At 43.1% G+C, this 27,936-nt stretch overlaps 2 protein-coding genes across 2 annotated transcripts in view; both read right to left on the bottom strand.

The window, feature by feature from the left end:
* The window catches only part of RASEF (RAS and EF-hand domain containing), a 112,346-nt gene extending 109,201 nt beyond the window's left edge, over positions 1 to 3,145 (bottom strand). Inside the window, 3 exon segments of the mRNA XM_068242856.1 lie at positions 316 to 505; positions 508 to 686; positions 3,090 to 3,145. Of these exon segments, the coding sequence (XP_068098957.1) occupies positions 316 to 505; positions 508 to 686; positions 3,090 to 3,145 (425 nt within the window).
* Positions 3,146 to 5,625: 2,480 nt separating this feature from the next.
* LOC137518697 (uncharacterized) overlaps positions 5,626 to 27,936 on the bottom strand; it is a 92,465-nt gene continuing 70,154 nt past the window's right edge. Inside the window, exons 12-15 of the mRNA XM_068236876.1 lie at positions 23,831 to 23,958; positions 12,847 to 12,963; positions 8,097 to 8,207; positions 5,626 to 5,827 (exon numbers count right to left, since the gene is read on the bottom strand). Coding sequence (XP_068092977.1) covers positions 5,710 to 5,827; positions 8,097 to 8,207; positions 12,847 to 12,963; positions 23,831 to 23,958 — 474 coding nt within the window. The 3' untranslated portion in view covers positions 5,626 to 5,709. The remainder of the gene's footprint in view (positions 5,828 to 8,096; positions 8,208 to 12,846; positions 12,964 to 23,830; positions 23,959 to 27,936) is intronic.

Consider the following 27,936-nt stretch of genomic DNA (forward strand, 5'->3'; position numbering starts at 1 on the left):
TTTATAAGACCCTTGATCTAATTTCAAGCCCATTTTCTTTCCTGATATAGGATTCCTATCATGAAAACATTCTGGATACATTTCTGGCACTGTAGGTTGACAGTTCACTTGCATGGCACACCTGGTCATTAATAATAGACTAGGTGGTATATTCAGACATAAGACAGCAATAGTGGCTGTTATACTAGTAGTATTATAGCTTATATTACTGAACAAATTTTGAGCACCATCAAAGTATCATATGAAAAAAATGAATGAAAACCAAGAGAAGACCTCCAGAAACTCCCCAGAAGCCAGGTGACAGCTGTTACTCACTTTGGGATGTAGTTGGACTCTTCTCCCAGGCGTAGTTGGAAGTCTTTCCAAGCTGGACTGAAGTTCTCCTCCTCATGTTGCTCCTCACTTCCTGAAGGTCTGGAAGACGTTTGTGATTCCCCTGTATTAGAGTCCCGATTTGCTTCTGCCATCTTCGGAAAGCTGTCCTGGAAGGTGTTAGTCCCGTTTATCCAGATATAATGAAGAGGTGTTCCACCCCTGCTGGACTCACCCCGAGCTCCACATACAAGGAGGAGAAGTCTCCTCGACCCAGGCGTCCAGGGCGCTTGCCATCAAAACAAATGAAGACACAAAACTTGTCCAAGTTTAGCTACTCTTCCAAGCACAGGTGATCAGCCCACTCACAGTCACTGATAGGAACGAGATAACCTCAATCCTTCACTTCCCACAATATCAACACTGTAACGCAGCTTACAGCAAACAAGCACCGCCCCGATCGCAGGGTCCCAGTCGTGACTTCACTTTTAAATATCTGATTATCCTTTGCTTAGTGGTTGAGCTTCACAGAGATATTGCATGCAGAGAGGTGAGCTGCGCTCCAGGAACAGGTGGAGGACGGACTGCAGACGTGGCCAGCAGGAGATCAGTGTGCCCACAAACTAACGCAAAGTTATTATCAGAGTGAAGTAACTTTAGAAAAGCAAGTCCCAGTGATATTCTGTATTCCCGGTATCCCCAAAAAGTGTGCACCTGCTTGAGATCACTCCAGCCCCAGCAGCAGTTCTTCTCTGTACAGCACTGAGCTCGTTATTACATAGCATAGAGGCATCCGCTGATCCCTCCCACCTCCTGCAACTGGCTGACATATTAACTCCTTGTGGTCAGCAGAGCATCTATAGCTTGCAGGTAAACGAGGGCTCATTTTCTATCATTTGTTATTATAATATTCATGAATGCTTCACAGTGTGTTATAGGGCATTTTACCCTTTCTACACCCCAGTATGTTTATGAAAGCTATGTGTTCCTCTCATAAGATTTACATTTATTATTAGATTGTAAGCTCGCAAGGGCAGGGACCAAAGCATGAGGCAGGTGGTTACGGCGCTCAGCGCACAAGCGCTGAAACTAGGTGTCAGTATAGCAGTAATGCTATAGTGCGCGGGGTGCGTAGGGGCTCAGTCACACTATGCGCTGCGCTGTCAGTTTTGACATAGTGTGCGATCCACATGGTCACATGAAAGTCCATAGAATTTCATGTTATGTTGTTCACAGTACAGCTGTGTGTTCTCATGCGTTACGATGAATTGCGTCTGGGAACATTTTATCACACGTTTTCCCGATGGGTTACATTGTGCTGCGGCTGCTGACCTCTGCACTTTAACGCACCACGATGTACATTCCGTGCATTGAGAATGCTTGCACAAAATCACATTTGTGCAAGCATTCTGTAGTGGGAAAGAGCCCTAAGGGTAATTCAGGGTTCCAGTGATCGCCGGACCCCAAATTACTTCACCCTCCAAGTTGTTATGATTCAGAGGGGAATAGTATTTAACCTCTTGAGGACCGCTCAACACCAATCGGCATGGATGCGGCGGCAGCCCCAGTACCGCCTAACGCCGATCGCATGCAGTCCTGGTGGCGTGTTTTACAGGAGATTGCGCATGCCGATGTGCGCGCATCTCTGCATGGTTGACGGAGCTGTGCTCCGCCATTAGTCTCCCAGCGGCGATGGCTGCTTTTTATGAATAAAGAGCTACAATATACTTTGGTGGTGCCGACCCATTTTCATTATTGGACTTTGCTGACCCCAAGAGGCACTGGGGTTGGGGTCTGCCACTGCCGCTTTGCATTGGTGCTCCCCATCTTGCTTTTCACTAAGCCTGATGCAGTGTCAATCACATGCTGGCAAAGAACTCCACTGTCTAAAATTGGGTTTAATAAAAATCGGGTTTCACTCTGGGTACCCAGAGTGAAACACAATTTTTGTTAAAGGCACGACATTTGACCTGAGGTATCGGTTTATACAGCGTTGTCCTAAACGAGCATAATAAAGATAAGAAAAAGTTTTTGAATTCAACATTGCTTTACATCTACTCCTTGAAGGTAGGCTTTGAACCCCATATCTTCTTGGTGTACATGAAAGCTAGTCCAGTCTGTTACCATATTACGTTATCCTATAAATGTGTATATTGATTTTTTTGGGCACCTCCTACTGCTTACTAGTTTCCCTATAATCAACCCCTGATTTAAGGGGACAAATTTCAGGCTAGTTTTTATTCTGTAGCTGTGACCGACAGAGTACATCAACAAGGCCGAGTGGGGAGGGTACTTCCCCACATGCTCTCTCAAGTGGTTGCCTCCCAAGCAACCCAACCTTGTGAGTATATCTACAAAGTCTCATTAGCGCTACCATTGTGACCTAACAATATTGCACCAGACTGGGCTCCCGGCATCCCTGTGTGCTTTTTCTTCACAAGTTTGGATTGTTAAAAATAAACAAGTTTATTCATTTACATTAGCAATAAAAGTATGTGAACCCTTTGGAATTATATGGATTTCTGCACAAATTAGTCATAAAATGTGATCTTATCTTCATCTAAATCACAACAATAGACAATCACAGTCTGCTTGAACTAATACTACACAAATAATTATCGTATTTTTTTGAATATAAGACACTCCTGACCATAAGACACACCTAGGTTTATAGGACAAAAACTAGGGGAAAATAATATATATATAAACCTAGTTCATCCATGCTGAAGGAGCATCTTGTGGATCATGCCCCCTTTGTACCTCATGCCCCCTTGTACCTCTTGTATCTCCTTGTGTCCTCCTCTGTCCCCCTTGTGTCCTCATTTGTCCACATTTGTCCTCCTTGTGTCCTCCTCTATGCCCCTTTGTATCCACCTTGTGTCCTCCTCTATGCCCATTTGTGTCCCCCTGTGTCCTCCGTTTGTCCCCCTGTGTCCTCCTCTGCATAGGCATAGTACAGCGAGTCCCCGACATTGCGATGGGTTGGAGGTTTGCATTGGCAGGTGTTCACAAGTCAGGAACTCCCTGCATTTTTGGACTATAAGATGCAGTGACTTTTTTCCCCACTTTTGGGGAGAAAAAGTGAGTCTTATATTCCCAAAAATAGAGTTAATGTTTCCATGTTTTTATTGAACACACCATGGGCTTGATTCACTAACCGTCGCTAAGTGATAGCGACGGAGTGAATAGCCACTTAGTGCCTGAAAAGTAGCTTTGCGGGCACTAATAGTCCCGCAAAGCTACATCGCGCACAGCTCAGGGCAGTGCGCGCGCAACCAGTAATAGTGCACGGTGCGACGTCGCACCCTCTGCCCTGTAGACGAAAACGGCGCATAGGGTTCCCATAAAACGGCGCATCAATGCTTGGTGCGACGTTTACAGGGCAGCGGGTGCAACGTTATAGTCGTACCACGCACTATTACTGGCTGTGCGTGCACTGCCCTGGGCTGTGCGTGATATATGGGCGCAAACCACTTAATTCCGTGGTTTGCGCCCACTATGTCTTTAGGCTCACTAACTGGCTTAGTGCCGGTTAGTGAATCAAGCTGCATGTAAACATTCACAGTGCAGTTGGAAAAGGTATGTGAACCCTTGGATTTATTCACTGGTTGAACCTCCTTTGGCAGCTATAACTTCAACCAAACGTTTCCTGTAGTTGCAGATCAGACGTGCACAAGAGTCAGGAGTAATTTTTGACCATTCCTCTTTACAGAACTGTTTCAGTTCAGCAATATTCTTGGGATGTCTGGTGTAAATCACTTTCTTCAGGTCATGCCACAGCTTCTCAATTGGGTTGAGGTCAGGACTCTGAATGTGCCACTCCAGAAGGCGTATTTTCTTTCAGTTTAAGCCATTCTGTTGTTGATTTACATTGACTTCTATGCTTTGGGTTGCTGTCCTGTTGCAACACTCATCTTCTGCTGAGCTACAACTGGTGGACAGATGCCCTTAAGTTCTCCTGCAAAATGTCTTCATAAAATTGGGAATTCATTTTTCCTTCGATGATAGCAATCCATCCAGGTCCTGACGCAGTAAAGCAGCCCCAAACCATGATGCCCCCACCACCATACTTCACAGTTGGGATGAGGTTTTAATGTTGTTGTGCTGTGCCTTGTTTTCTCCGCACATAGTGCTGTGTGTTTCTTCCAAACAACTCAACTTTGGTTTCATTTGTCCACAGAATATTTTGCCAGTACTGCTGTGGAACATCTAGGTGCTCTTTTGCCAACTTTAAATGTGTAGCAATGGGTTTTTTTGGACAGCAGTGGTATCCTCCCGTGAACTCCATTCTGGTTTAGTGTTTTACATATCATAGATTCGCTAACAGGATGTTAGCATATGCCAGAGACTTTTTATAAGTCTTTAGCTGACACTCTTCTTCACCTCATTGAGCATTCTGCGCTGTGCTCTTGCAGTCATCTTTACAGGACGGCCACTCCTAGGGAGCGTAGCAACATTGCTGAACTTTCTCCATTTATAGACAATTTGTCTTTCCGTGGAATGATGAACAGCAAGGCTTTTGGAGATACTTTTATAACCCTTCCCAGCTTTATGCAAGTCAACAATTCGTAATCATAGGTCTTCTGAAAGCTCTTTTGTGCGAGGCATCATTCACATCAGGCAATGCTTATTGGAAAAAGCAAACCCAAAACTGGTGTGTGTTTTTATAGGGCAGGGCAGCTGTAACCAACACCTCCAATCTAATCAATTGGACTCCAGCTGGTTAACACCTCACTCCAATTTACTCTTGGGGATGTCATTAGTCTAGGGGTTCACATACTTTTCCACCTGCACTGTGAATGTTTACAATGGTGTGTTCAATAAAAGCATGGAAGCATAAGCAGACTGTGATTGTCAGTTAGTGTGACTTAGATGAAGATAGGATCACATTGTATGACCAATTTGTGCAGAAATCCATATAATTCCAAAGGGTTCACATACTTTTTATTGCTACTGTACTTGGCTGAGGTGGTGGGGCTGCTGTACTCATGCTAGATTCTCAGCACAGGTATTGGCAGCCTCATCACACTTATGAGGCTTAGCATTATTCAAACCGATGATCTGAAAAGCAATTAAAATCCCTTAAAAGTGTTTTTGGTGTGAAACAGCCCTATCTGATTTCCACCTTTCAGTAAGGTTACTTGGCCTGTCTGAGCTGGATTTATATTCACCCAGAATGTTAGGGGTGATCATTAAGATATTTCCTATTGTCTATACATGGAACAATAAGTGAAACTTACAGTAGTATGACTACTGGCAGAAATATACCATAGAAGGCTATGAAGAATGAGAATGCATGAATTGTGTTATGCACAGCATTTTATTATGAGAAATTATGCTGGAATTATGCAATAAATTAATACACCTGTGAAAGACAAAGCTGGATGATCTTTCTTCCTAAATATTTACAGTCGGTATTGAGAGATCATGTAAAATATGAATGGATTTGCTCAATTTTTTGATATGTTCAAGATCAGGAGATATGCGACAGCCATAAAGATGGAGTGTCTTCAACCTTAAAAACAGTTCAAAATGCATATTGTTAATAACAATAAAATAATGTTGTTTAAATGCTAAAATTGTCCACTCTTGCTTACCCTCTCCCCCCTGACTAGCCCCTCAATTCTGACTGCCCACTCCATCCTCACTTCCCTCCCCTCACCATGGCTGACCTCTCTACCCTGACCACCGTATATACTCGCAAGCAAGCCGAATTTTTCACCCCCCAAAAGTTGGGGGGTCGGCTTGCTTGCGAGTCATGTGCCAGTATGGGTAGGTGGGTAGGTAGTGCCCCTCCCCGCTCCCCCTGCCTCCGCTGCTATTACCTTAGGCGGCGCCGCTTCCTCTATCCCCGTCCTGCTCCGGTAACTAATTCACAGCAGCGCGCCCCTCGGCGACTGCTGTGATGACGGAGGAAACCATAGAGAGTGGTTCCCATAGTAACGGCGATACACATCGCTGCTACAGGAAGCCGCTCTCTATGGTTTCCTCCGTCATCACAGCAGCCGCTGAGGGGCGCGCTGCTGTGAATTAGTTACCGGAGCAGGACGGGGACCCATACTGGAACTATACTAGCCATACTGGGCGCAATGCTAGCTATACTGGGGCACTATGCTAGCTATACTGGGCACTATGCTAGCTATACTGGGGCACTATGCTAGCTATACTGGGGCACTATGCTAGCTATAAAGGGCACTATGCTAGCTATACTGGGGCACTATGCTAGCCATACTGGGCACTATACTAGCCATACTGGGCAATATACTAGCCATACTGGGCAATATACTAGCCATACTGGGCACTATACTAGCTATACTGGGACACTATACTAGCTATACTGGGCACTTTACTAGCTATACTGGGGGACTACCTACCCATACTGGGCACTTTACTAGCTATACTGGGCACTAAACTAGCTATACTGGGCACTATACTAGCTATACTGGGACACACTGGGGGGGATCACGCGGCCAGCATTTCCTACACCCGGCTTATATGGGGGTCAATCATTTTTTCCTGATTTTTCAGGTAAATGTTAGGGGGTCGGCTTACATGCGGATCGGCTTGCTTGCGAGTATATACGGTATATCCCTTACTTCTGACTGCCCTTCTCCAACCTGTCTTCCCTCCTCCCAACCTCCAACCTGGCTGACCTCTCTATCCTGACTATACCCCTCACTTCTGACTGCCCTTCTCCAACCTCACTTCCCTCCTTCCACCATGGCTGACCTCCCTATCCTGACTATATCCCTCACTTCTGACTGCCCTTCTCCAACCTGTCTTTCCTCCTCCCACCATGGCTGACCTCTCTACCCTGACTATATCCCTTACTTCTTACTGCCCTTCTCCAACCTGTCTTCCCTCCTCCCAACCTGGCTGACCTCTCTATCCTGACTATACCCCTCACTTTTGACTTCCATTCTTCAACCTCACTTCCCTCCTCCCACCATGGCTGACCTCTCTACCCTGACTACTGTATATCCCTTACTTATGACTGCCCTTCTCCAACCTGTCTTCCCGCCTCCCAACCTACAACCTGGCTGACCTCTATATCCTGACTATACCTCTCACTTCTGACTGCCCTTCTCCAAACTCACTTCCCTCCTCCCAACCTGGCTGACCTCTCTGTCCTGACTACATCCCTCAATTCTGACTGCCCTTCTCCAACCTGTCTTCCCTTCTCCCACCATGGCTGACCTCTCTACCCTGACTATATCCCTTACTTCTTACTGCCCTTCTCCAACCTGTCTACCCTCCTCCCACCATGGCTGACCTCTCTACCCTGACTATATCCCTTACTTCTTACTGCCCTTCTCCAACCTGTCTTCCCTCCTCCCAGCTTGGCTGACCTCTCTACCCTGACTACATCCCTTACTTCTGACTGCCCTTCTACATCCTCACTTACCTCCTCCCAACCTGGCTGACCTTTCTACCCTGACTACATCCCTCAGTTCTGACTGCCCTTCTCCAACCTGTCTTCCCTCCTCCCACCATGGCTGACCTCTCTACCCTGACTACATCCCTCACTTCTGACTGCCCTTCTCCAACCTGAATTCCCTCCACCAAACCTGACTGACCTCTCCACCCTGACTTCCTCCCTTACTTATGACTTCCCTTCTTCATCCTCACTTCCCTCTGCCCACCATGGCCAGCCCTCTTCTGACAATGGCATGGATGATGGCTATTTTTTTCTCCGTTGGGGGTGGGGGCCCCATCCAAATACTTGCTGGGAGGTACTGTGATTTTTAATAACGTCCCTGCATCAAACTATATACTTACTGTACCTTTTGCAATTTTTGCAAAGTTTTTGAATGGCGTCGGCTGTTATTTCCTTGCAGAAACTGAGCTTTAAGCATTCCAGAGAAGTATAGGAATAGCTGGCTAGCAAGCATACTCTGCAAGGGAAAATCAATAATAAAAAATAATATACACAATCTATCTTTTCTTTCTTGGTAAAAAAAAAACAAAAAACCTAATCATCATTCTATCTGTCATAAGCATGACGCAATGTAATAGTAATATAAAGAAGAATATGATTGCCATATGCAAACTTGACAGCAGACTAGACAATAGAAATGAAGTAGGCACTTCCTGTGCTGAAGCTAACATTTATTTTATTGATGGACACTCTACATTTAGCAGGTTAATTCAGATTAAGGATGTGTCAGGTTTGCTTTTATTATAATTATGACCGTGTAAAGCCATGTACTAATTTAGAAGAAGCAGAGAGGTCAGAACTAGATTGAACTTAATGAACTGGTCAGACAGCTGAGAGGTGTGTGGCTGTTGGAGACCGAGACCATAGATAATCTACCAGAGTGAGATTTGAAAAGATGCGGGCACCAGTCCACTAGGTTATGCACAAAATCACCTTTTTTATTGCATGCTCAGCAAAACGCATAGAACATTACAGTCTGGACAGCCTGACAGCCATTTCACTGGCTAGACCCGCTTCATCAGAGACCACAAGTAAAGTTGTAACTAACGCCTCTGAAGAAGTGTGTATAGCCCGTGAAATGGCTTTTAGGCCTTCTACACTTTAATGTTCTGTCTGTCTTGCTGAGGATGCAATAAGAAGTCTCACTTTTGTGGTAAAGCTATGTACACACACTAGATTTCCTTTACCCAAAACAAATATGTGTGATCATTTGGTAGAAAATGTTGTGTGAGTACATGTGCTCTTGGCTCCCTCCCCACTAAAGATTTACTAAGGTAGATCCTGATTGTTCGAATGCTACCCTGTTTCTCTGAATATAAGACACTGTCTTATATTAATCCCCCCCCCCCCAAAAAAAAAGAAAGATTTCCTTTACCCAAAACAAATATGTGTGATCATTTGGTAGAAAATGTTGTGTGAGTACATGTGCTCTTGGCTCCCTCCCCACTAGAGATTTACTAAGGTAGATCCTGATTGTTCGAATGCTACCCTGTTTCTCTGAATATAAGACACTGTCTTATATTAATCCCCCCCCCCCCCCCAAAAAAAAGAAAGATGTGCTAGGGTTTATTTTCATGGGGGGATTATATTTTCAAGAGGGTAGACACTATATTAGTATATGGGGAGGTGTGTAGACTCTTATCGCACCTCCCTTGTGGCTGAGTCCCCTGCACACCTCCCCATACACTTACATAGCGTCCCGTTTAGCTAGGGCGTATTTTCAGGGGAAGGTAGGGCAGGATGTGCTTCTTCGCACAGGGCTGATCAGTCTATATCAATATTGATCAGGGAAACAATGTTGCCCAAAGTGACTAGGAAAATCTTTTGAGGCAGCAGGTATCCCATCTGTATGCAGCTTAAGCTAAGCTATCAGGTTTACTTAATAAACCTGAACAAAGCCTAATGATGATATGCAAACTTTAAAATCAACAAAAAGCTATCAAATTAACTTACTGTGGTCAGATGTGTGAACTCTGTGTTTCATGCTAGATACACACGGTGCGTTCCCGCACTCGACTTCCCGCTCGATTCCCGGCCGCTCGATTATTTCCGACATGTCCGATTCGCGTTTCGATGGATTGTTAGGTCGATTCGGCATACTTTACATGAGAATCGACCTAACAATCATCGAAACGTGATCGGACATGTCGGAAATAATCGAGCGGTTGGGAATCGAGCAGGAAATCAAGTGCGGGAACGCACCATGTGTATCCAGCATTAGGGCCATTTCCACTAGGATATTACATTTTGCCTCGCTTTTCCAATATGCAAATTTTTGCATTTCTTATGCAAATTTTAATGTGAATTTTCATGTGTGTCTAGCATTAATTGACAATCATTTTAGGATGTGTGGTGCAAGAATCTGCAGCATGCAGCCCATATTTGTCCCGCATTGGAAGACATTTTGAAAAATGCATTCAATGGACACAACTCCATTGAACTGTATTGGTTTCAGTGTTAATGGGCCCTTAATAAACTGGACAAGACAGCACATGGAAACTTCACTGAGACTTCACAGTGTTAAAGAATGTCTGTTTGGGCTCTGAAGAGGGAGAGAGAAAGAGTAGGAGAAAAAGTTAAGAGGAAGGTTGAATAAGACACAACTAAACGCGACAAACAAATGACCAAGAGAATAATGAAGGCAGAAGAAGGGAAAAGTTTATTTGCGCAACACCTGCAATGTAACTTGCATAAGTACAAATATAATTGCCTTGCGCTGCCTGCATATGGCAATTTTACTGTAGTTTGGTGAATATACAGTATGTGTCATTTACTGTGGATGACATCATCTCAAGTACCCCTTCACACAAATATACTAAGAGAGGACACAGGCAGCTCTTTTTTCTTTGTTGTAACTTTTACTGTGCTTGAATACATTTTTCTGGAATTGGGGTGCCGGAATCCGTTTCCTTCTTTGGCATTATATATTAAGAGTATATTATATTTTGATTATAGATGCTTTTTGTAAGCAGCTAGAACTCCTTATAATAAGAAGCAAAATAAAAAAATAATATCATGAACTTTCTTTTAAAGCTTTCTCTGAAGACAGACAGGTTAGAGCTGTGTCTTTAATAGTCCTAAAAGCAGAAGACTGAAAAGGGTCCCATTGTACAGTACAATACTAACATAATTACTACAGGACAGTCAAAGAGCATGGGTTTCCATAGCAGCTTTCCTTCCACAAGCTGAAGTCTTACAGCACTGTAATACAGGAGTGGAGATTAATAATGCTTCCAGAAGCACTGAACATCTTTTCTTAAATGTGTATTTTAATTAGTTGACTACTATTCAATAAATACTGAATAGCAAGGACCCTCATTATGCCTGGCAGTAGTTAGCCTATTATTATAGACTCCTGTGACGCATGGCTCTTCTCAGTGACTTCAAGCTTGCTTTCTTTCAACCACTTTCACTGCATTTATGCTGTCAAGTAAGAAACAATATAGCATGAAGGCAAACAGGAGAACAAGGGATTCCCTCCAGCTGAACAGGGATTCTACAACCAGTTCCTTATTGTACACAGTGTATGGACTTTTAAGTTAATTCTTATTTATATCACAACATGGGACTAAGGCATTGTATGGGAGGATGGTTGAGGACATATACAAATTTTTCCTACCAAGGCACTAAAAAAAGCTATATAGGAGGATTATTTGTGGACTTCAAGTAAAAATTCTTCAATTTGATGTGGTACTGACAGAGCTGTAGAGAACTTTCATATTTGAGGCTGGACTGGAGGTTTAGCAATTCTGCTACAAACATTTGCCCTAGTTCCCCTAAAACTAACATGGAACCTTGCCTTGCTATTACCCTAAAAAACAATGCCTTGCACCATTTAATTTCTGTGGACTCATGTTCATCCCCAAACTGAAATCTGTCTGCTGGTAAACCAATGAAATAGATGTTTGGGACCACTTGGTACATATACCATGCTAATCATTGTACAGTATTGTTCAAATGTAATTTCACTTTCATACTTTGTACAACACAGGTACGTCAATTGTATTGTAGCTAATTCCTAATGTAGCCTAACTGTGAACCCTGCGCCTAACACTACCCATCCTTTCTTGGCTGGATAGTGTACTGGTTAAGGGCTCTGCCTCTGATACAGGCAACCTAGGTTTGAAACTTGGCTCTTCCTGTTTAGTAAGCCTGCACCTATTCAGTGAGGAGACCTTGGGCAAAACTCTCTAACACTGCTACTGATTATGGAGTGTGCCCTAGTGACTGCAGCTCTGGAGATTTGAGTCCGCCAGGAGAAAAGCACAATATAAATGTTATTTATCTTGTCTTGTCCTTTTTTAGCTTAATTTGGCTACTGTGGGCGCCCCAATTACACACTTTTTAACGTAATTCATGCTCCGGCTATAGCGGGCACCTAAAGTACACACTGGATGCCGCTATAGCCGTGAATAACATTGTGTTCTATGGCAGTGCCCAAATTACCAAGAGCCAAATGGCACCCAAATTACCTGCCTCGACATTTTGGGGCAGAGTGCCACACAGACACCTCGTTAGGCTGCACAATCTAACTCACTGCATTAAAGTTCTCAGTGCCCCTTTTTTCCATACACATATAATCGCATTAGGTGGGAATGGCCCACTGGTTTGCCAGAAATAATGCATTTTTTGTGTGTTGAAAAGCACTAACAGCCGGGTTTAGTGGAAACGGGCTCTAAGACATTTTGATTAAAAGTATCCAATGAAGATCACTAGTATAAACTAAAAATAACAGTTTGTGATAAGTTTCTCAGTTTCTGAAGCTTCAGCTGCTGTATTAAAACAATATCTTTCTCAGTGTCAGCAAATAGTGTAACTTCTTACATGACTATTAGAATCAGAAAGCTATGATGGCCTAAGGTAAAGAACAGCTTCGCCATCCCAGGAGAGATACCTGTGCATTTCCAATCATCTCTGCTGACCCCAAATGCTCCAATGCATTCAATCCACAGCAGGTTCCATGTATTTCTTCAAAGATTTAACATTTTCGGCTACTCAAACCAGACAGTAACAAAAATATCAATATCTGTAGCCAGGCATGGCAAAATTCATTTTGTATTAGCATCACTGAAGCTAAAACCTGTGAATGAACTTACCCCCTTTTTCCTGTTCCTGTTGAACTGAGATCCAAGGAACAAATCTGTTGGCAGCTTCGGGCTAGGGCTTGAATTCCAATGTCTGATATCTTTTTGCATCCACTTACATCAAGATACCTAAGGAAAGATTCCACATTGCACAATACAATTTTCTTTAGTATTCATCGATCACACGCAATAAACATTAGAAAGTATTATTCATACCTATACAAAATATAATAAGGTTTTTGTAATGATCGCTGCTGCAGCAGCTATTGCTGGAAGTAGTAGTGCTGCAGCTCAGGCAGATCTGATCTATTTCCATGCAAGCTGCATAGCTTTGTCTGTCTTTCCCTGCTGTCAGCTTGTGACTGATTATCATTCACCTGTGTGGGAATCTGCATGTCTGCTCCCATTGGATGACCTCAGTATAAAGATCTGCTTCCTGCAGGGTTTCCTTGGGTTTTCATAGCTTCAGCTTAAGCCTGCCTTGCTGTCGCTTTAGCCCCCGATCGTGTTTCTTGTTAAAGATACTTTGCTGGTCTTTGCATCATATGTTGGTTCATTGCCAATATATATGCATACCAGCACGTTTATTATTTTCCTTGTATTTGTGTTACGTTGATATATCAGTGTCGCTGATGTATACGTACACGAACTGTTTATATCCTGTGTGCAGTTAGTCAGCTTTCCAGCACGTTTTGGTAGGTTGCGCGTACCGTGACCACCCGTGCTGAGGTAGTTACCCTGCTCCTGGTTCTGTTTGTGGATTGCGTTCATCTCTGCGAAGAGATAACGAATCCTTCTGAATCCTGTTCTGTTACCGTTTGTGGATTGCGATCATCTCTGCGAAGAGATAACGAATCCTTCTGAATCCTGTTCTGTTACCGTTTGTGGATTGCGTTCATCTCTGCGAAGAGATAACGAATCCTTCTGAATCCTGTTCTGTTACCGTTTGTGGATTGCGTTCATCTCTGCGAAGAGATAGCGAATCCTTCTGAGTCCTGTTCCCTGTGTTACTCCATTCCTAGTCAGCGTTCCTGCTTATGTCATATATCGGTTCATTGCCGATATATACATATGTTAGTCAGACGTTACAAATAGTTTCATTGATAGCTGTAATTGTAATACGCTAGGAAAACATACTTATTGTATATTTATCTGTGTTACGTTCATCTATCTTAATCCTGCTATTTTCTGACTATCCTGTCCTGTCTTTGTGAGGCACGCCATCGCCGCATCGCATTGGCTGCCTCATTCCAGTCTGTCTGGTTTTGGACGCTTGCTGTCGCTAAGTAGCCGCTAGCTAGCAAGCGTTCATTCTGTCTACCTGTCCTGATCTCCTCAGCTACTTTGCGCTGAGACGTTATAACGAAAGCATTGTTTGTGGCTGTCAGATCTGCACCGGCTCTGTGCGCCACAATCTCCTATTGGAGTCAGTCCTCCCCTCCACTATACTAGGGATAGCCTGTTTCCTTGTGCTAGTGTGTGTACCTCCTCCACGCCAGCTCATGCGTTGCATGCTGACTGTGGAGAATACACCACCAAGCCTTACATTATGAAAACCCCATTACCAATCCCCATTGTGGGGGGGATTCCCAGAAAGTATGACACTGTTAATTATGGTTCCTGTTCCTTTAAGAAATTTGAAGAACTTAGCTCTGAAACAGAAAATGAGTTTTTCTCTGAATGTGCCAGGTTCCTGACCAATCCTGATCTCCAAGCGACTCCTGTTTCAACCTGGGCACTCCAACTAAGTTATATTTTGTTTAAAGGGGAATTATTCCAGTGGGCATTTGATGTTCTCAATCATTCCGATTTGAAAGATAGACCGCTGGAATTTCTAGCGTTTGTGATCCATAACTGGTTGCGCATAGATCCATTGCCTTTTCCTCTTAATGAACTCATGGCAGCAGGCCAATCAGCTACTCCTTCAATTGCTTGCAAGAATGAGCAGCAAGCAGAAAGTGTTACTGATAATTTTCCTGCAGCTTTGAATAAATCACCAAAAACCGCAAGGTCAAAGGCAAAACGCAAACGTTCTAAGAAACGTGTCCAATCTGCAGAATCGTTATCCTTAGCGACTGAGACCTATAATGAGATTCTGCCATTAACAGATAATGAAATGCAATTGTCTTTCAGGGGAGTTAAATGGACTTATGAAACTACTAATGAACTTTCCTCCCTGGCTAGGGAAAATAAAGATTTTTGTTTAAAAGAATTATCTGAGTATGATTATGATGAGATATTACAGAGTATTGAACAAATCAACTTATTTGTGAACCAAGGGAAGTTTGCATACACTACAGTTCAACACTTGCTACAGGTATTGGAGATTCTTAAGAATAAGGAATCTGCCAATCACCTGCTAATTAACCCTATACATGTGCCTGCCACAATCATATCTGCAGACTGTGATCAGCCTAAATGTTTCGCTGTTAAGTATGCATGGGATCCTCCATTCGAGAGGGGAGAGATGGAAGCCCTGGTCTGTGAATGGAAGAATGATTCAAGTTCATTTTGTCAATTTTACAGTGCAAAAAGTGAAATGGTATTGAACGCATGCATTAAGTCAGCCTATAACCTAATAGAGGCTGGTGTGTGTAGGTATGACTGTGTGGCTCCTTTGATTGATGTGTGGGAACTGATTTTGGATGATTTTTATGTGACTCCGAATTCGCAAATTTGGCGTTCTGACCCGCCTGCTTCAGCACCTTTGGCTGATTCAGCAGGTGATTCGGAGCTCTTTTTGTGTGAAATTGAAGTTCCTGCAATTCCACCCTGTACCATGGATAACTCAGTGTTACTTCCCAGTAAAACAGAAGCCACTGATACATTCTTAACCTTGCCCTGCGCAAATTTCTCAGCAGAGAATCCAGAGGTCCTGCTGACTTCCGAGTCCAGCCTAGCCAGTACTCATGACTCCTTGTTTAGTGAAACAGACACCAGAAAAATCTTACCTGTCTCTGCAAACACTTCTGCAGAAATTACCTGTGTTAATAAAGTTCAACTCCTGTCTGATCCAGCAGATGCCAATAGATGCACTACATCAGTTTCCGAGTCCCAGCAAATGAATGGTGATTCAGATGCGCAAACATTGTGTCTTGATCTTCCTGTTTCTACACCTCGCTCTAGTTTCGTGAATAGCTCAGAGCATCTGCTATGTGAACCTGAAATCGCAGAATTATTACCTTGTTCAGAAAATTTTTCAATAAATTTGCCCTGTACCATGAATTGTGCAGTAGATCTCTCCAATGAAACTCAGGTCACAGAATCATTATGCTGTCCAACAGGTGCTTCCATGGTTTTGCCCTGCAATATGGACTGTTCAGTGATCCTGTCCAGTGAAGCTGTGGTCGCAGAGTCTTATGCTTCACCCAGTACTTTGGATACTTTAAACCCTCTAGCAGAGGAGGCTGAAGCACTGCTTACCTCAGTTGGTGTTGCAGTAATATTCACTTGTCTAGCAGCTGTTTTGGAATTACAGTCTGCTCTAATAAAACTTGATGAATTTCTGCCCAGCAAAGCAGAAGCCATTGAAATTTTGTCCTCGTCAGCAAGTGTGTCAGATACCTTGCCCTGTACACAGTCTGATTTAACCAATGTTGTTGAGTCCCTCTCCAGTGTTGTAACAGCCGAGGAACTCCAGCCCTGTCCTCTGAATGTTTCAGAAGTCTTGCCCTGTAACATGGATAATTCTGATTCTCTGGTCAAAATAATAGAAATCTCAGAATTTCAGTCCGGTCTGATGAGTGTTCCTGAAACCCAGCCCTGTATCCTGAAAGATTCTGGTTCTCTGGCCGCTGTGGCAGAGGTTCCAGAGTCCCCTTCCTGTCCAGGGAATTCCTCAGTTTTGCCTAGTCCAGTGGGGGCTGCTGCAATGCTGACTTGTTCTGCAGCGCCTCATGAGCTCCAATCCAGTGTATTAAATGAGTCTCTGTCCAGTCCAGAGGTAGTTGTGGAGTCCCTATCTGGTTCAGTGCATACATCAGAAGATTTGTCCTGTCTTGTTGGTGCCCCTGAATCTGATTTGTTGCTGACTTTGCTGGAATCAGCGACATCTAAGTCTGATCCAGCATTCTCGTGTAAAAGTCCAGTAGTTGCGAAGTTTAGTCATGATGATTTTTTTTTTGGCCAGTCCTGGTTTTGGTCCTGTCTTGGCTGACCCTGAGGCTCACAGTTCCTTGACATGCCCAGAGGTTTCTCTTGTGCCGGTGTGCCCAGATGTTCTTTGTGTGCCAGAATGCCCAAGTGTGTCTAAGGTGTTAGCGTGCTCTGATGCTTCCTTAGTGGGAACACGTTCTGATATTGCCAGTCTGCCTGCATGCCCAGAGATGGTTCTGGTCCCTGAAAGCCCTGATATTGATGTTTGTCCTTGTGGCCCTGACTCGGGAATTGCCCTAGGTTCCATAGGGGTTCTTGATGGTTCTCCATGTGAGCCTAAGGGGCATTCTGACCTATGGGGATCTCTTTGGAGCTTCAAGGTGTTCTGGGAGGTCTCTGAGAAAACTTGTCCTGGTGCCTTGGACTGGTTCAACAGTGGGTTTTGTGTTGGTAAAGACAGTACCGGTGGGCATTGCAAAGGCTTTGGCGTTTCTGAACGGTTTCTGGAAGGCGGTGGGTATCGCTCAGGGAGTTTCGGAGGGCTTTCTTCTGGAAATCATGGTTCTGATGGGTGTCACACTGGGGCTTGTAGTACTGATGGGCATGGTTCTGTAGGTTCTGGTTCTGATGGGTCCAGTCTTGTGGGGACTGATTCTGGAATTCGGTCTTGCCGGGCTGTCCCGGTCATCATGAATTATCAGTCAGACTGTTTTGTTGGGAATTTCAGTTTTGAAAAGCGTCTGGAATCCGCTTTTAAAGGCGGGGGTACTGTAATGATCGCTGCTGCAGCAGCTATTGCTGGAAGTAGTAGTGCTGCAGCTCAGGCAGATCTGATCTATTTCCATGCAAGCTGCATAGCTTTGTCTGTCTTTCCCTGCTGTCAGCTTGTGACTGATTATCATTCACCTGTGTGGGAATCTGCATGTCTGCTCCCATTGGATGACCTCAGTATAAAGATCTGCTTCCTGCAGGGTTTCCTTGGGTTTTCATAGCTTCAGCTTAAGCCTGCCTTGCTGTCGCTTTAGCCCCCGATCGTGTTTCTTGTTAAAGATACTTTGCTGGTCTTTGCATCATATGTTGGTTCATTGCCAATATATATGCATACCAGCACGTTTATTATTTTCCTTGTATTTGTGTTACGTTGATATATCAGTGTCGCTGATGTATACGTACACGAACTGTTCATATCCTGTGTGCAGTTAGTCAGCTTTCCAGCACGTTTTGGTAGGTTGCGCGTACCGTGACCACCCGTGCTGAGGTAGTTACCCTGCTCCTGGTTCTGTTTGTGGATTGCGTTCATCTCTGCGAAGAGATAACGAATCCTTCTGAATCCTGTTCTGTTACCGTTTGTGGATTGCGTTCATCTCTGTGAAGAGATAACGAATCCTTCTGAATCCTGTTCTGTTACCGTTTGTGGATTGCGTTCATCTCTGCGAAGAGATAGCGAATCCTTCTGAGTCCTGTTCCCTGTGTTACTCCATTCCTAGTCAGCGTTCCTGCTTATGTCATATATCGGTTCATTGCCGATATATACATATGTTAGTCAGATGTTACAAATAGTTTCATTGATAGCTGTAATTGTAATACGCTAGGAAAACATACTTATTGTATATTTATCTGTGTTACGTTCATCTATCTTAATCCTGCTATTTTCTGACTATCCTGTCCTGTCTTTGTGAGGCACGCCATCGCCGCATCGCATTGGCTGCCTCATTCCAGTCTGTCTGGTTTTGGACGCTTGCTGTCGCTAAGTAGCCGCTAGCTAGCAAGCGTTCATTCTGTCTACCTGTCCTGATCTCCTCAGTTCTGGTTTATGCGCTCAGCGCTACTTTGCGCTGAGACGTTATAACGAAAGCATTGTTTGTGGCTGTCAGATCTGCACCGGCTCTGTGCGCCACAATCTCCTATTGGAGCAGTCCTCCCCTCCACTATACTAGGGATAGCCTGTTTCCTTGTGCTAGTGTGTGTACCTCCTCCACGCCAGCTCATGCGTTGCATGCTGACTGTGGAGAATACACCACCAAGCGTTACAGTTTTAAAGGTGTGATGTTTTATTAAGTTAGAACATTTCAACCTACTGTAAGTTTGTTTGTTTGATTGATTGATTCATTGATTGTTTTTATCTTTTTACACTGATAAACAAAAATAGACTCATTCCAAATATAAAATCCAACTATAAAAAAGAATATAACTGAATGTGTAAGATTGTGCCAATTGTGGCAAAAAGTCCCAAACTATTGCTTATAAACGAAAAACAATGTAACTAATCCTGTATTTTGAATAAGGGTAAAAAAAAACAACAACTGTGGTAATATATATATATATATATATATATATATATATATGTATATATATATATATATATATATATATATATATATATATATATATATATATATACAGTATATATATATATATATTATAGATTATAGGGGAGCTGACAGGGTTCGGCTGATGCCGGATAAATGAGCTTTCTGGTTACTCGAAATGGAGGAGACTCAATGTTAAAAATTTCCCGCCGCTCCCGTGGTCCATAATGCCCCACTTTCACTTTCGTGACTCCCGGGTCAGGTAGCTGCACTGAGAGACTGTGTGTATCTCATAGAGTGCAGGGAGGCAGGGGAGCGGCAGGAGGCGCAGACAGGGAGAGAGAGCTGCCCAATGGCAGACCAGAAAACCCTGCAGGAACGTCCCTGGTGGGTGTTTTAAACAGGGAATTCTTCTCCCCTATATTTACCTCCGAGTTAGCAACAAATCTTGTAGCTAAACTCGGGGGGCTATAGTCCAGCAGTGGGGGGCAGAGAGCAGTGGTTGGGGGACACAGAGCCATGCCATTAGGCAGAGGACATGGCTCTGTGTCTCATCTTCCCCTGAAGATCCACCCTGGGTTCTTTTTAAGCACAACAAGGCTCACAAACAGCCTAAGAAGTTGGCCTCTAGGACTACAGTATATACAGCATATATTATATATATATATATATATATATATATATATATATATATATATATATATATATATATATATATACATATATATATATATATATATATATATATATATATATATATATATATATATATATATATATATATATATATATTAGTTTGGGTTCAGAGGTCACACCATCAATATGTAGATGTACTCAACTGGTGAAAATGTAAGTGACAGATGAGGTCACATGTATCAACTTTTCCTTATGCTGGGCAGGAGGACTTAACCCCAACCCCTTTCCATTCTATTCAAGATAAATAATGACAAGATAAAAAAAGTATCCTGGAACTGAGCTGTAAATCTATTGACTGCATACAGGTAATCTTCTTTTAACTAGTGACTTTGCAAACAACGCATAGGTCATATTAAGGGGAATGGATACTTTTCCGATAAGGAATAGGACATTTTGTGTTTCTATTTGCAGAGACCTGACATGAAAGTGTTTATTGGGTATATTCACAAAAGTTTGGCAACATTTACATGTACAGACAGAAATAACATTGCACATAGAGTACCCATAAAATAATAAGTCTTTTAGTAATAAGTAATAATTAAATAAGCATATTCAATTTAGTAAATAATTTCTCTATTTTGGTGTAAGAAGTGACAGGTCTTTACAAATGAGACTTCAGATGCTGAACATGCAGATTTATTACTGGTCAGTATACGGACAGGTATAATGTGACAGTGCTGCTGAAAAAACATAAAAAAACTCATAAGTGCAGACTGTAAAAGTGTAGCAATTCAAAGGGATCAGCATTTGGTTTCAGTTTTAGTTTCCACATCTTTATTTCAAGCCAGCCTGGAAAATAAAGACATAATTCTGAAAGATAGGGGTAAGTTCTTCAAAATCTCAGAACTGATGTCTGACAAAACTATTGCATGATAAATTCAATTCAATTATTCTAGCAAACTTTAACCCAGGACTTAACTTAATTCCAATCACTTTCCGATACCCCCTTTCCCATGAGAAATCTTTACCTTTTCTTAAATAGATCATCAGGGACGTCTGTGTGGCTGATATTGTGGTGAAACCCCTCCCACAGTGTGATGTCATTGCTATGGCCATGACAGTTTCCTATCTGTGAAGCTCATTGCATTGTGGGAGATAATGGTTGTTGCCAGCTGCCAAGAGAGTAGTATCTCCATCTGTGGTGGTGTTTATAGACAAGAGCAGTTTGTGCTTCCAAAACAACATGAAATAATTACATGGCGAGTATCAATCATTTGTTGATCTATCTTCGTTTTTTTAACATCTTTGCTTTTTTAACATTTCACTTTGCATGTATTGAGTTACCCCAGCAATGGCCCACTTTCACTTTTGTGACCTGTGGGTCAGGTAGATGCACTGAGAGACTGGGGCAGAGAGCGGCAGTTGGGGGACACAGAGAGCCATGTCATTAGGCAGAGGACATGGCTCTGTGTCCCATCTGCCCCCTGAAGATCCACCTCGGGTTCTCTTTAAGCACAACAAAGCTCACAAACAGCCTAAGAAGTTGGCCTCTAGGATTCTAGGACTATATACAGTATATACTGTATGTATATATATATATATATATATATATATATATATATAATATATATATATATATATATTTGGTTTCAGAGATCACACCTATCAATATGTAGATGTACTCAACTGGTGAACATGTAAGTGACATATGAAAAACTTTTCTTTATGCTAGTCAGGAGAACTTAACCCCAACCCCTTTCCATTGTATTCAAGATAAAATAATGACAACATTTAAAAAAAAAGTAGTAAACTTTAACCCAGGACTTACCGTATATACTCGCATACAAGCCGAATTTTTGACCCCCAAAAAGGGGGCCAAAAGTTGGGGGGTCGGCTTGTATGCGAGTCATGTTGGTCCGTGGGTCCCCCCCCCCCCCCCCCCTCCGCTGGTCCGCGGGTCCCCCGCTCCCCCCACGTCCGCCGCCGCTGCTATTACCTGCCCGCATCTTCTATTCTTCTCTCCGTGCTTGTAAACATTCACAGCAGCGCGCCCGGCGCTGCTACTGTGACGAGGCAGGAGGCAGGAAAGAGCGCGGCTTCCTGTTACTATGGGAACCGCTCTTTCCTGGCTCGCCGCTCGTCACAGTAGCAGCGCCGGGCACGCTGCTGTGAATGTTTACAAGAACGGAGAGAAGAATAGAAGATGCGGGCAGGTAATAGCAGCGGCGGTGGGGGTCGGGGGAGCGGGGGACCAGCGGAGGGGACCCGCGGACCAGACTATACTACCTACACTGGGCACTTTACTAGCTATACTGAGCGCTATACTGAGCACTATACTAGCTAAACTGGGGCACTATACTATCTATACTGAGCGCTATACTAGCTAAACTGGGGCACTATACTATCTATACTGAGCACCATACTAGCTAAACTAGGGCACTATACTATCTATACTGAGCACCATACTAGCTAAACTGGGGCACTATACTATCTATACTGAGCACCATACTAGCTAAACTGGGGCACTATACTATCTATACTGAGCACCATACTAGCTAAACTGGGGCACTATACTATCTATACTGAGCACCATACTAGCTAAACTGGGGCACTATACTATCTATACTGAGCACCATACTAGCTAAACTGGGGCACTATACTATCTATACTGAGCACTATACTAGCTAAACTGGGGCACTATACTATCTATACTGAGCACCATACTAGCTAAACTGGGGCACTATACTATCTATACTGAGCACCATACTAGCTAAACTGGGGCACTATACTATCTATACTGAGCACTATACTAGCTAAACTGGGGCACTTTACTAGCTATACTGAGCACTATACTATCTATACTGAGCACTATACTAGCTAAACTGGGGCACTTTACAAGCTATACTGAGCACTATACTAGCTATACTGAGCACTATACTAGCTATACTGGGCACTATACTAGCTATACTGGGACACTATACTAGCTATACTGGTACACTATACTAGCTATACTGGAGCACTATACTAGCTATACTGGGGCACTATACTAGCTATACTGGGGCACTACCTACCCATACTGGGCACTTTACTAGCTATACTGGGACAAACTAGGGGAATAAGGCGGCCAGCATTTCCTACCCCCAGCTCATATGGGGTTCAATCATTTTCCCCTGGTTTTTCAGGTAAAAGTTGGGGGGTCGGCTTATATGCGGGTCGGCTTATATGCGAGTATATACGGTAACTTCATTTAGTAGCTGATACACCCTTTCCCATGAGAAATCTTCACCTTTTCTCAAATAGATCATCAGGGACGTCTGTGTGGCTGATATTGTGGTGAAACCCCTCCCACAGTGTGATGTCATTGCCATGGCCATGACAGTTTCCTATCTGTGAAGCTCATTGCATTGTGGAAGATAATGGTTGTTGCCAGATGCCAACAGAGCAGTATCTCCATCTGTGGTGGTGTTTATAGACAAGTGCAGTTTGTGCTTCCCAAACATCCAGCAGCCTGTCCCCTGGGATCGCGGTGGGCTCCAACAACATCAAACTTCATCGGCAAAAGTAGATTCAAAATGCGCTGGGCACCAAGATGTCTGCTACCAGTGAAATTTATTAGGACAGATACAGGTACAAGGTTATGCAAAGGGAGGGGTAGGTCTGACAGCCGTTTCACAGATAACCCGCTTCTTCAGAGATTCTCTGAAGAAGCGGGCTATCCTTGAAACGGCTGTTAGACCTACCCCTCCCTCTGCATAACCTTGTACCTGTATCTGTCCTAATAAATTTCACTGGTAGCAGACAATTTGTTGATCTATCTTCACTTTTTTAACATCTCACTTTGCATGTATTGAGTTACTGAGTACCAGACCAGTAACCCCCCCCCCCCCCTTCTACTATCTTTCGGTAATGTTCCACATTCGAAGCAAGCAGAACAGTTAGATTCCTCTTGTACTTACTTAATAGTTCTTAGGTAAGTGCTGATTTCCACCAGACTGACGTCTGTGACTTGGGAGCAAGAACTGAGAGTGAGATTCTCCAGCTTTGGACATTGCTTCACAATAACATGAACAGCACGATCCCGTACCTGCAATACAAAAGAGCACAGCACTGAAATAAGACAAAAATTAAGACAGCTATAGCTGTGTGCTTCAAATTGATTGTTAGAATGGATGGACCCAACTAGGCCTAAATATCACTTGGCAAACAATTTATTTCACTTTTCTCTAAGTTGACCAAATACTAAAGAAAGACAACAGTGTACCATGAAATACTATTTTGATATTAGGTAGGCGATCAGTGATTGATCGGCTGCTTCTGCCTATCCCAAAACAAAATCCCGGCAGATTGGCAGCAAAACAAGTATCAATGAAACAAAGAAACTATAAATGTGGAACCATCTTCCGCTAGAACCAACCAGAGAAAAACTCATGGGACTTGATCAGCTAAAGTTCTCCATCATTTCTGGCATGTCTGATCTGCTCCTGATCCAGAGAAAAACTCATGGGACTTGATCTGCTATTGATTTTGCACAGTAGTGATCTGAAAATCAATCTTGTTATCGATCAAGAGCAGATCAGATATGTCTGAAATTATCGGTTCGACCTGTTGATCTGACAAGAAATTGCAGGGTGTGCACCTAGCATCAGAAGTGCAGAGACTGGCACTCGCTCATGTCAAATTTCACATAAAACACAGACTCAACTCTGCCAATGGATCGCTCCAATGCAGCTACAACTTACACAAAGTTATGCAGCCCCTTTGGCTCTGATCTTAAATGTGAAAAGTGGGAAAATGCATACACTGCTATTAAATAATACATATATTTATATATATATATATATATATATATATATATATATATATATATATATATATATATATATACAGTGGCTTGCAAAAGTATTTGGCCCCCTTGAAGTTTTCCACATTTTGTCACATTACTGCCACAAACATGAATCAATTTTATTGGAATTCCACGTGAAAGACCAATACAAAGTGGTGTACATGTGAGAAGTGGAACGAAAATCATACATGATTCCAAACATTTTTTACAAATAAATAACTGCAAAGTGGAGTGTGCGTAATTATTCAGCCCTCTGAGTCAATACTTTGTAGAACCACCTTTTGCTACAATTACAGCTGTCAGTCTTTTAAGGTATGTCTCTACCAGCTTTGCACATCTAGAGACTGAAATCCTTGCCCATTCTTCTTTGCAAAACAGCTCCAGCTCAGTCAGATTAGATGGACAGCGTTTGTGAACAGCAGTTTTCAGATCTTGCCACAGATTCTCGATTGGATTTAGATCTGGACTTTGACTGGGCCATTCTAACACATGTATATGTTTTGTTTTAAACCATTCCATTGTTGCCCTGGCTTTATGTTTAGGGTCGTTGTCCTGCTGGAAGGTGAACTTCTGCCCCAGTCTCAAGTCTTTTGCAGACTCCAAGAGGATTTCTTCCAAGATTGCCCTGTATTTGGCTCCATCCATCTTCCTATCAACTTTGACAAGCTTCCCTGTCCCTGCTGAAGAGAAGCAACTCCAGAGCATGGTGCTGCCACCACCATATTTGACAGTCGGGATGGTGTGTTCAGAGTGATGTGCAGTGTTCGTTTTCTGCCACACATGGCGTTTTGCATTTTGGCCAGAAAGTTCCATTTTGGTCTCATCTGACCAGAGCACCTTCTTACACATGTTTGCTGTGTCCCCCACATGGCATGTGGCAAGCTGCAAACGGAACTTTTCTGTTAACAATGGCTTTCTTCTTGTCACTCTTCCATAAGAGCCAACTTTGTGCAGTGCACGACTAATAGTTGTCCTATGGAAAGATTCCCCCACCTGAGCTGTAGATCTCTGCAGCTCGTCCAGAGTCAACATGGGCCTCTTGACTGCATTACTGATTAGCGCTCTCCTTGTTTGACATGTGAGTTTAGGTGGATGGCCTTGTCTTGGTAGGTTTACAGTTGTGCCATACTCCTTCCATTTCTGAATGATCGCTTGAACAGTGCTCCGTGGGATGTTCAAGGCTTTGGAAGTCTTTTTGTAGCCTAAGCCTGTTTTAAATTTCTCAATAACTTTATCCCTGACCTGTCTGGTGTGTTCTTTGGACTTCATGGTGTTGTTGCTCCCAAGATTCTCTTAGACAACCTCTGAGGCCATCACAGAGCAGCTGTATTTGTACTGACATTAGATTACACACAGGTGCACTCTATTTAGTCATTAGCACTCATCAAGCAATGTCTATGGTCAACTGACTGCACTCAGACCAAAGGGGGCTGAATAATTATGCACACCCCACTTTGCAGTTATTGATTTGTAAAAAAAATTTGGAAACATGTATGATTTTAATTCCACTTCTCACGTGTACACCACTTTGTATTGGTCTCTCATGTGAAATTCCATTAAAATTGATTCATGTTTGTGGCAGTAATGTGACAAAATGTGGAAAACTTCAAGGGGGCCGAATACTTCTGCAAGCCACTGTATATATATATATATATATATATATATATATATATATATATATATATATTTTTATATACATTATTTGTCCTTAATAGTGTAATGATCTGCTCAGCTGTCTGCACAGGCAGACAGCTGTTTGACCATTCTTTAGGTCTGAGTGCTGCAGGTCTCTGGAAAAGAGAGTTGCTCTGCTAGTGAGGAATTTGCATATACTTGTCATGCAAATTGCTTAGTTGCTTCCTCTGATGGCTTGCAGTATAAATACCATTTCTTCCCAGAATTCCCTGCTGGTCATACTGGTTTGTTTCTGCTTACTTACCTGGAGTGTCAGCCTTTGCAAATCGTTTGCTAAAGATTATCTTAGAGTAATTCCTTGGGAATGCACTAGGCATTCCTTCTAGCGTAGTCAGATAGTATTATCTGTTTTGCTTTGTACTGTCTATCTGTTGCGATTGTCTTGTCACCAGCGGCGGTCGACAGGAAATCGTACTGTCTGTTGGGATCGCATTCGCCCTAGCGGTAGTGGCGGTGGTTCCTTCTATCTGCGAGTGTAGCCCAGAGCTGCGGTTGCTGCTGGCTACTCCTTCTGTCTGTCTTGTCTGGAGCGAACGCTTGCTGTAGGCTCGGTGAGGCAACCGTTTAGCAAGCGTTCACATTCTCTTTTCGTTTTTGTGTTACATCGGTTAGTTAGGGTTGGAATGCTTTATCTCTATTGCGCTTTTTGTGCGGAGACCGCGCCATTAGCGTGCTTTGTCGCTGTTGTGCTTTTCAAGCGGCGACCGTGCTTAGCGAGTGCATTTGTTATTTTCCTTGGCGTTCTGATCATTGTTATTTGCTGTGTCTTTCTTGCTACATTTGTGCTCTGTCTTACTCAGTCTTGTGTCACTATTGGCAATCGCCACTCTTGCGATAGCATTCCTACTGCATTTCTGCTGTGGTGTGTTCGCCGTCGCTGGGTGGCGACTAGATTGGTGGACACACATACATTCTGTCTCTGTGTTCACTTTCTCTCTACAGGTGCATAGCACCAAAGCTGGGTTCTATCGTTTTATACGCTTGTGGAGGACTTCCGCAGTGTCAGCGCACATCTTGTGCGCTGACCACGGAGATATTTCTGCAATCCTTACAGAATGACCAGCCAAACCCAAATTCCCAGTGTAGAGGGAATTTCCGATTTGTACGTTTTTGTCGAATATGGTTCTTATACCTTTAAGAGCTTTAAAAGACTAGTCCCTGAAACCAAAGAGGACTTCCTTTCTGAATGTGTAAGATTCCTTCTGAATCCTACATGCAAATTTCTGATGCGTCCACGTCAGCTCTCCAATTAGCTCATACTCTATTGCATGGAGATCTGTTTGTATGGGCTTATGATATTTTGAAAAGCAATTCCTGGGATGATAATCCTTATCAATTTCTTACATTTATTTTCTCCCACTGGTTTAAACTGCCTTGTTTACCACCCATTCTTGATGAATATGTATCTGCTAATCACTCAACTATTCTATCCCATCCATGCAAAACCATTCAGTATATTAAAGGAGTAGGAAGATCTATGCATGTTCCTGAGCTCAACCCGTATGAGTATTACCTTGATACAGG

Source organism: Hyperolius riggenbachi, chromosome 1 (assembly GCF_040937935.1).
Source record: "Hyperolius riggenbachi isolate aHypRig1 chromosome 1, aHypRig1.pri, whole genome shotgun sequence".
NCBI lineage: Eukaryota > Metazoa > Chordata > Amphibia > Anura > Hyperoliidae > Hyperolius > Hyperolius riggenbachi.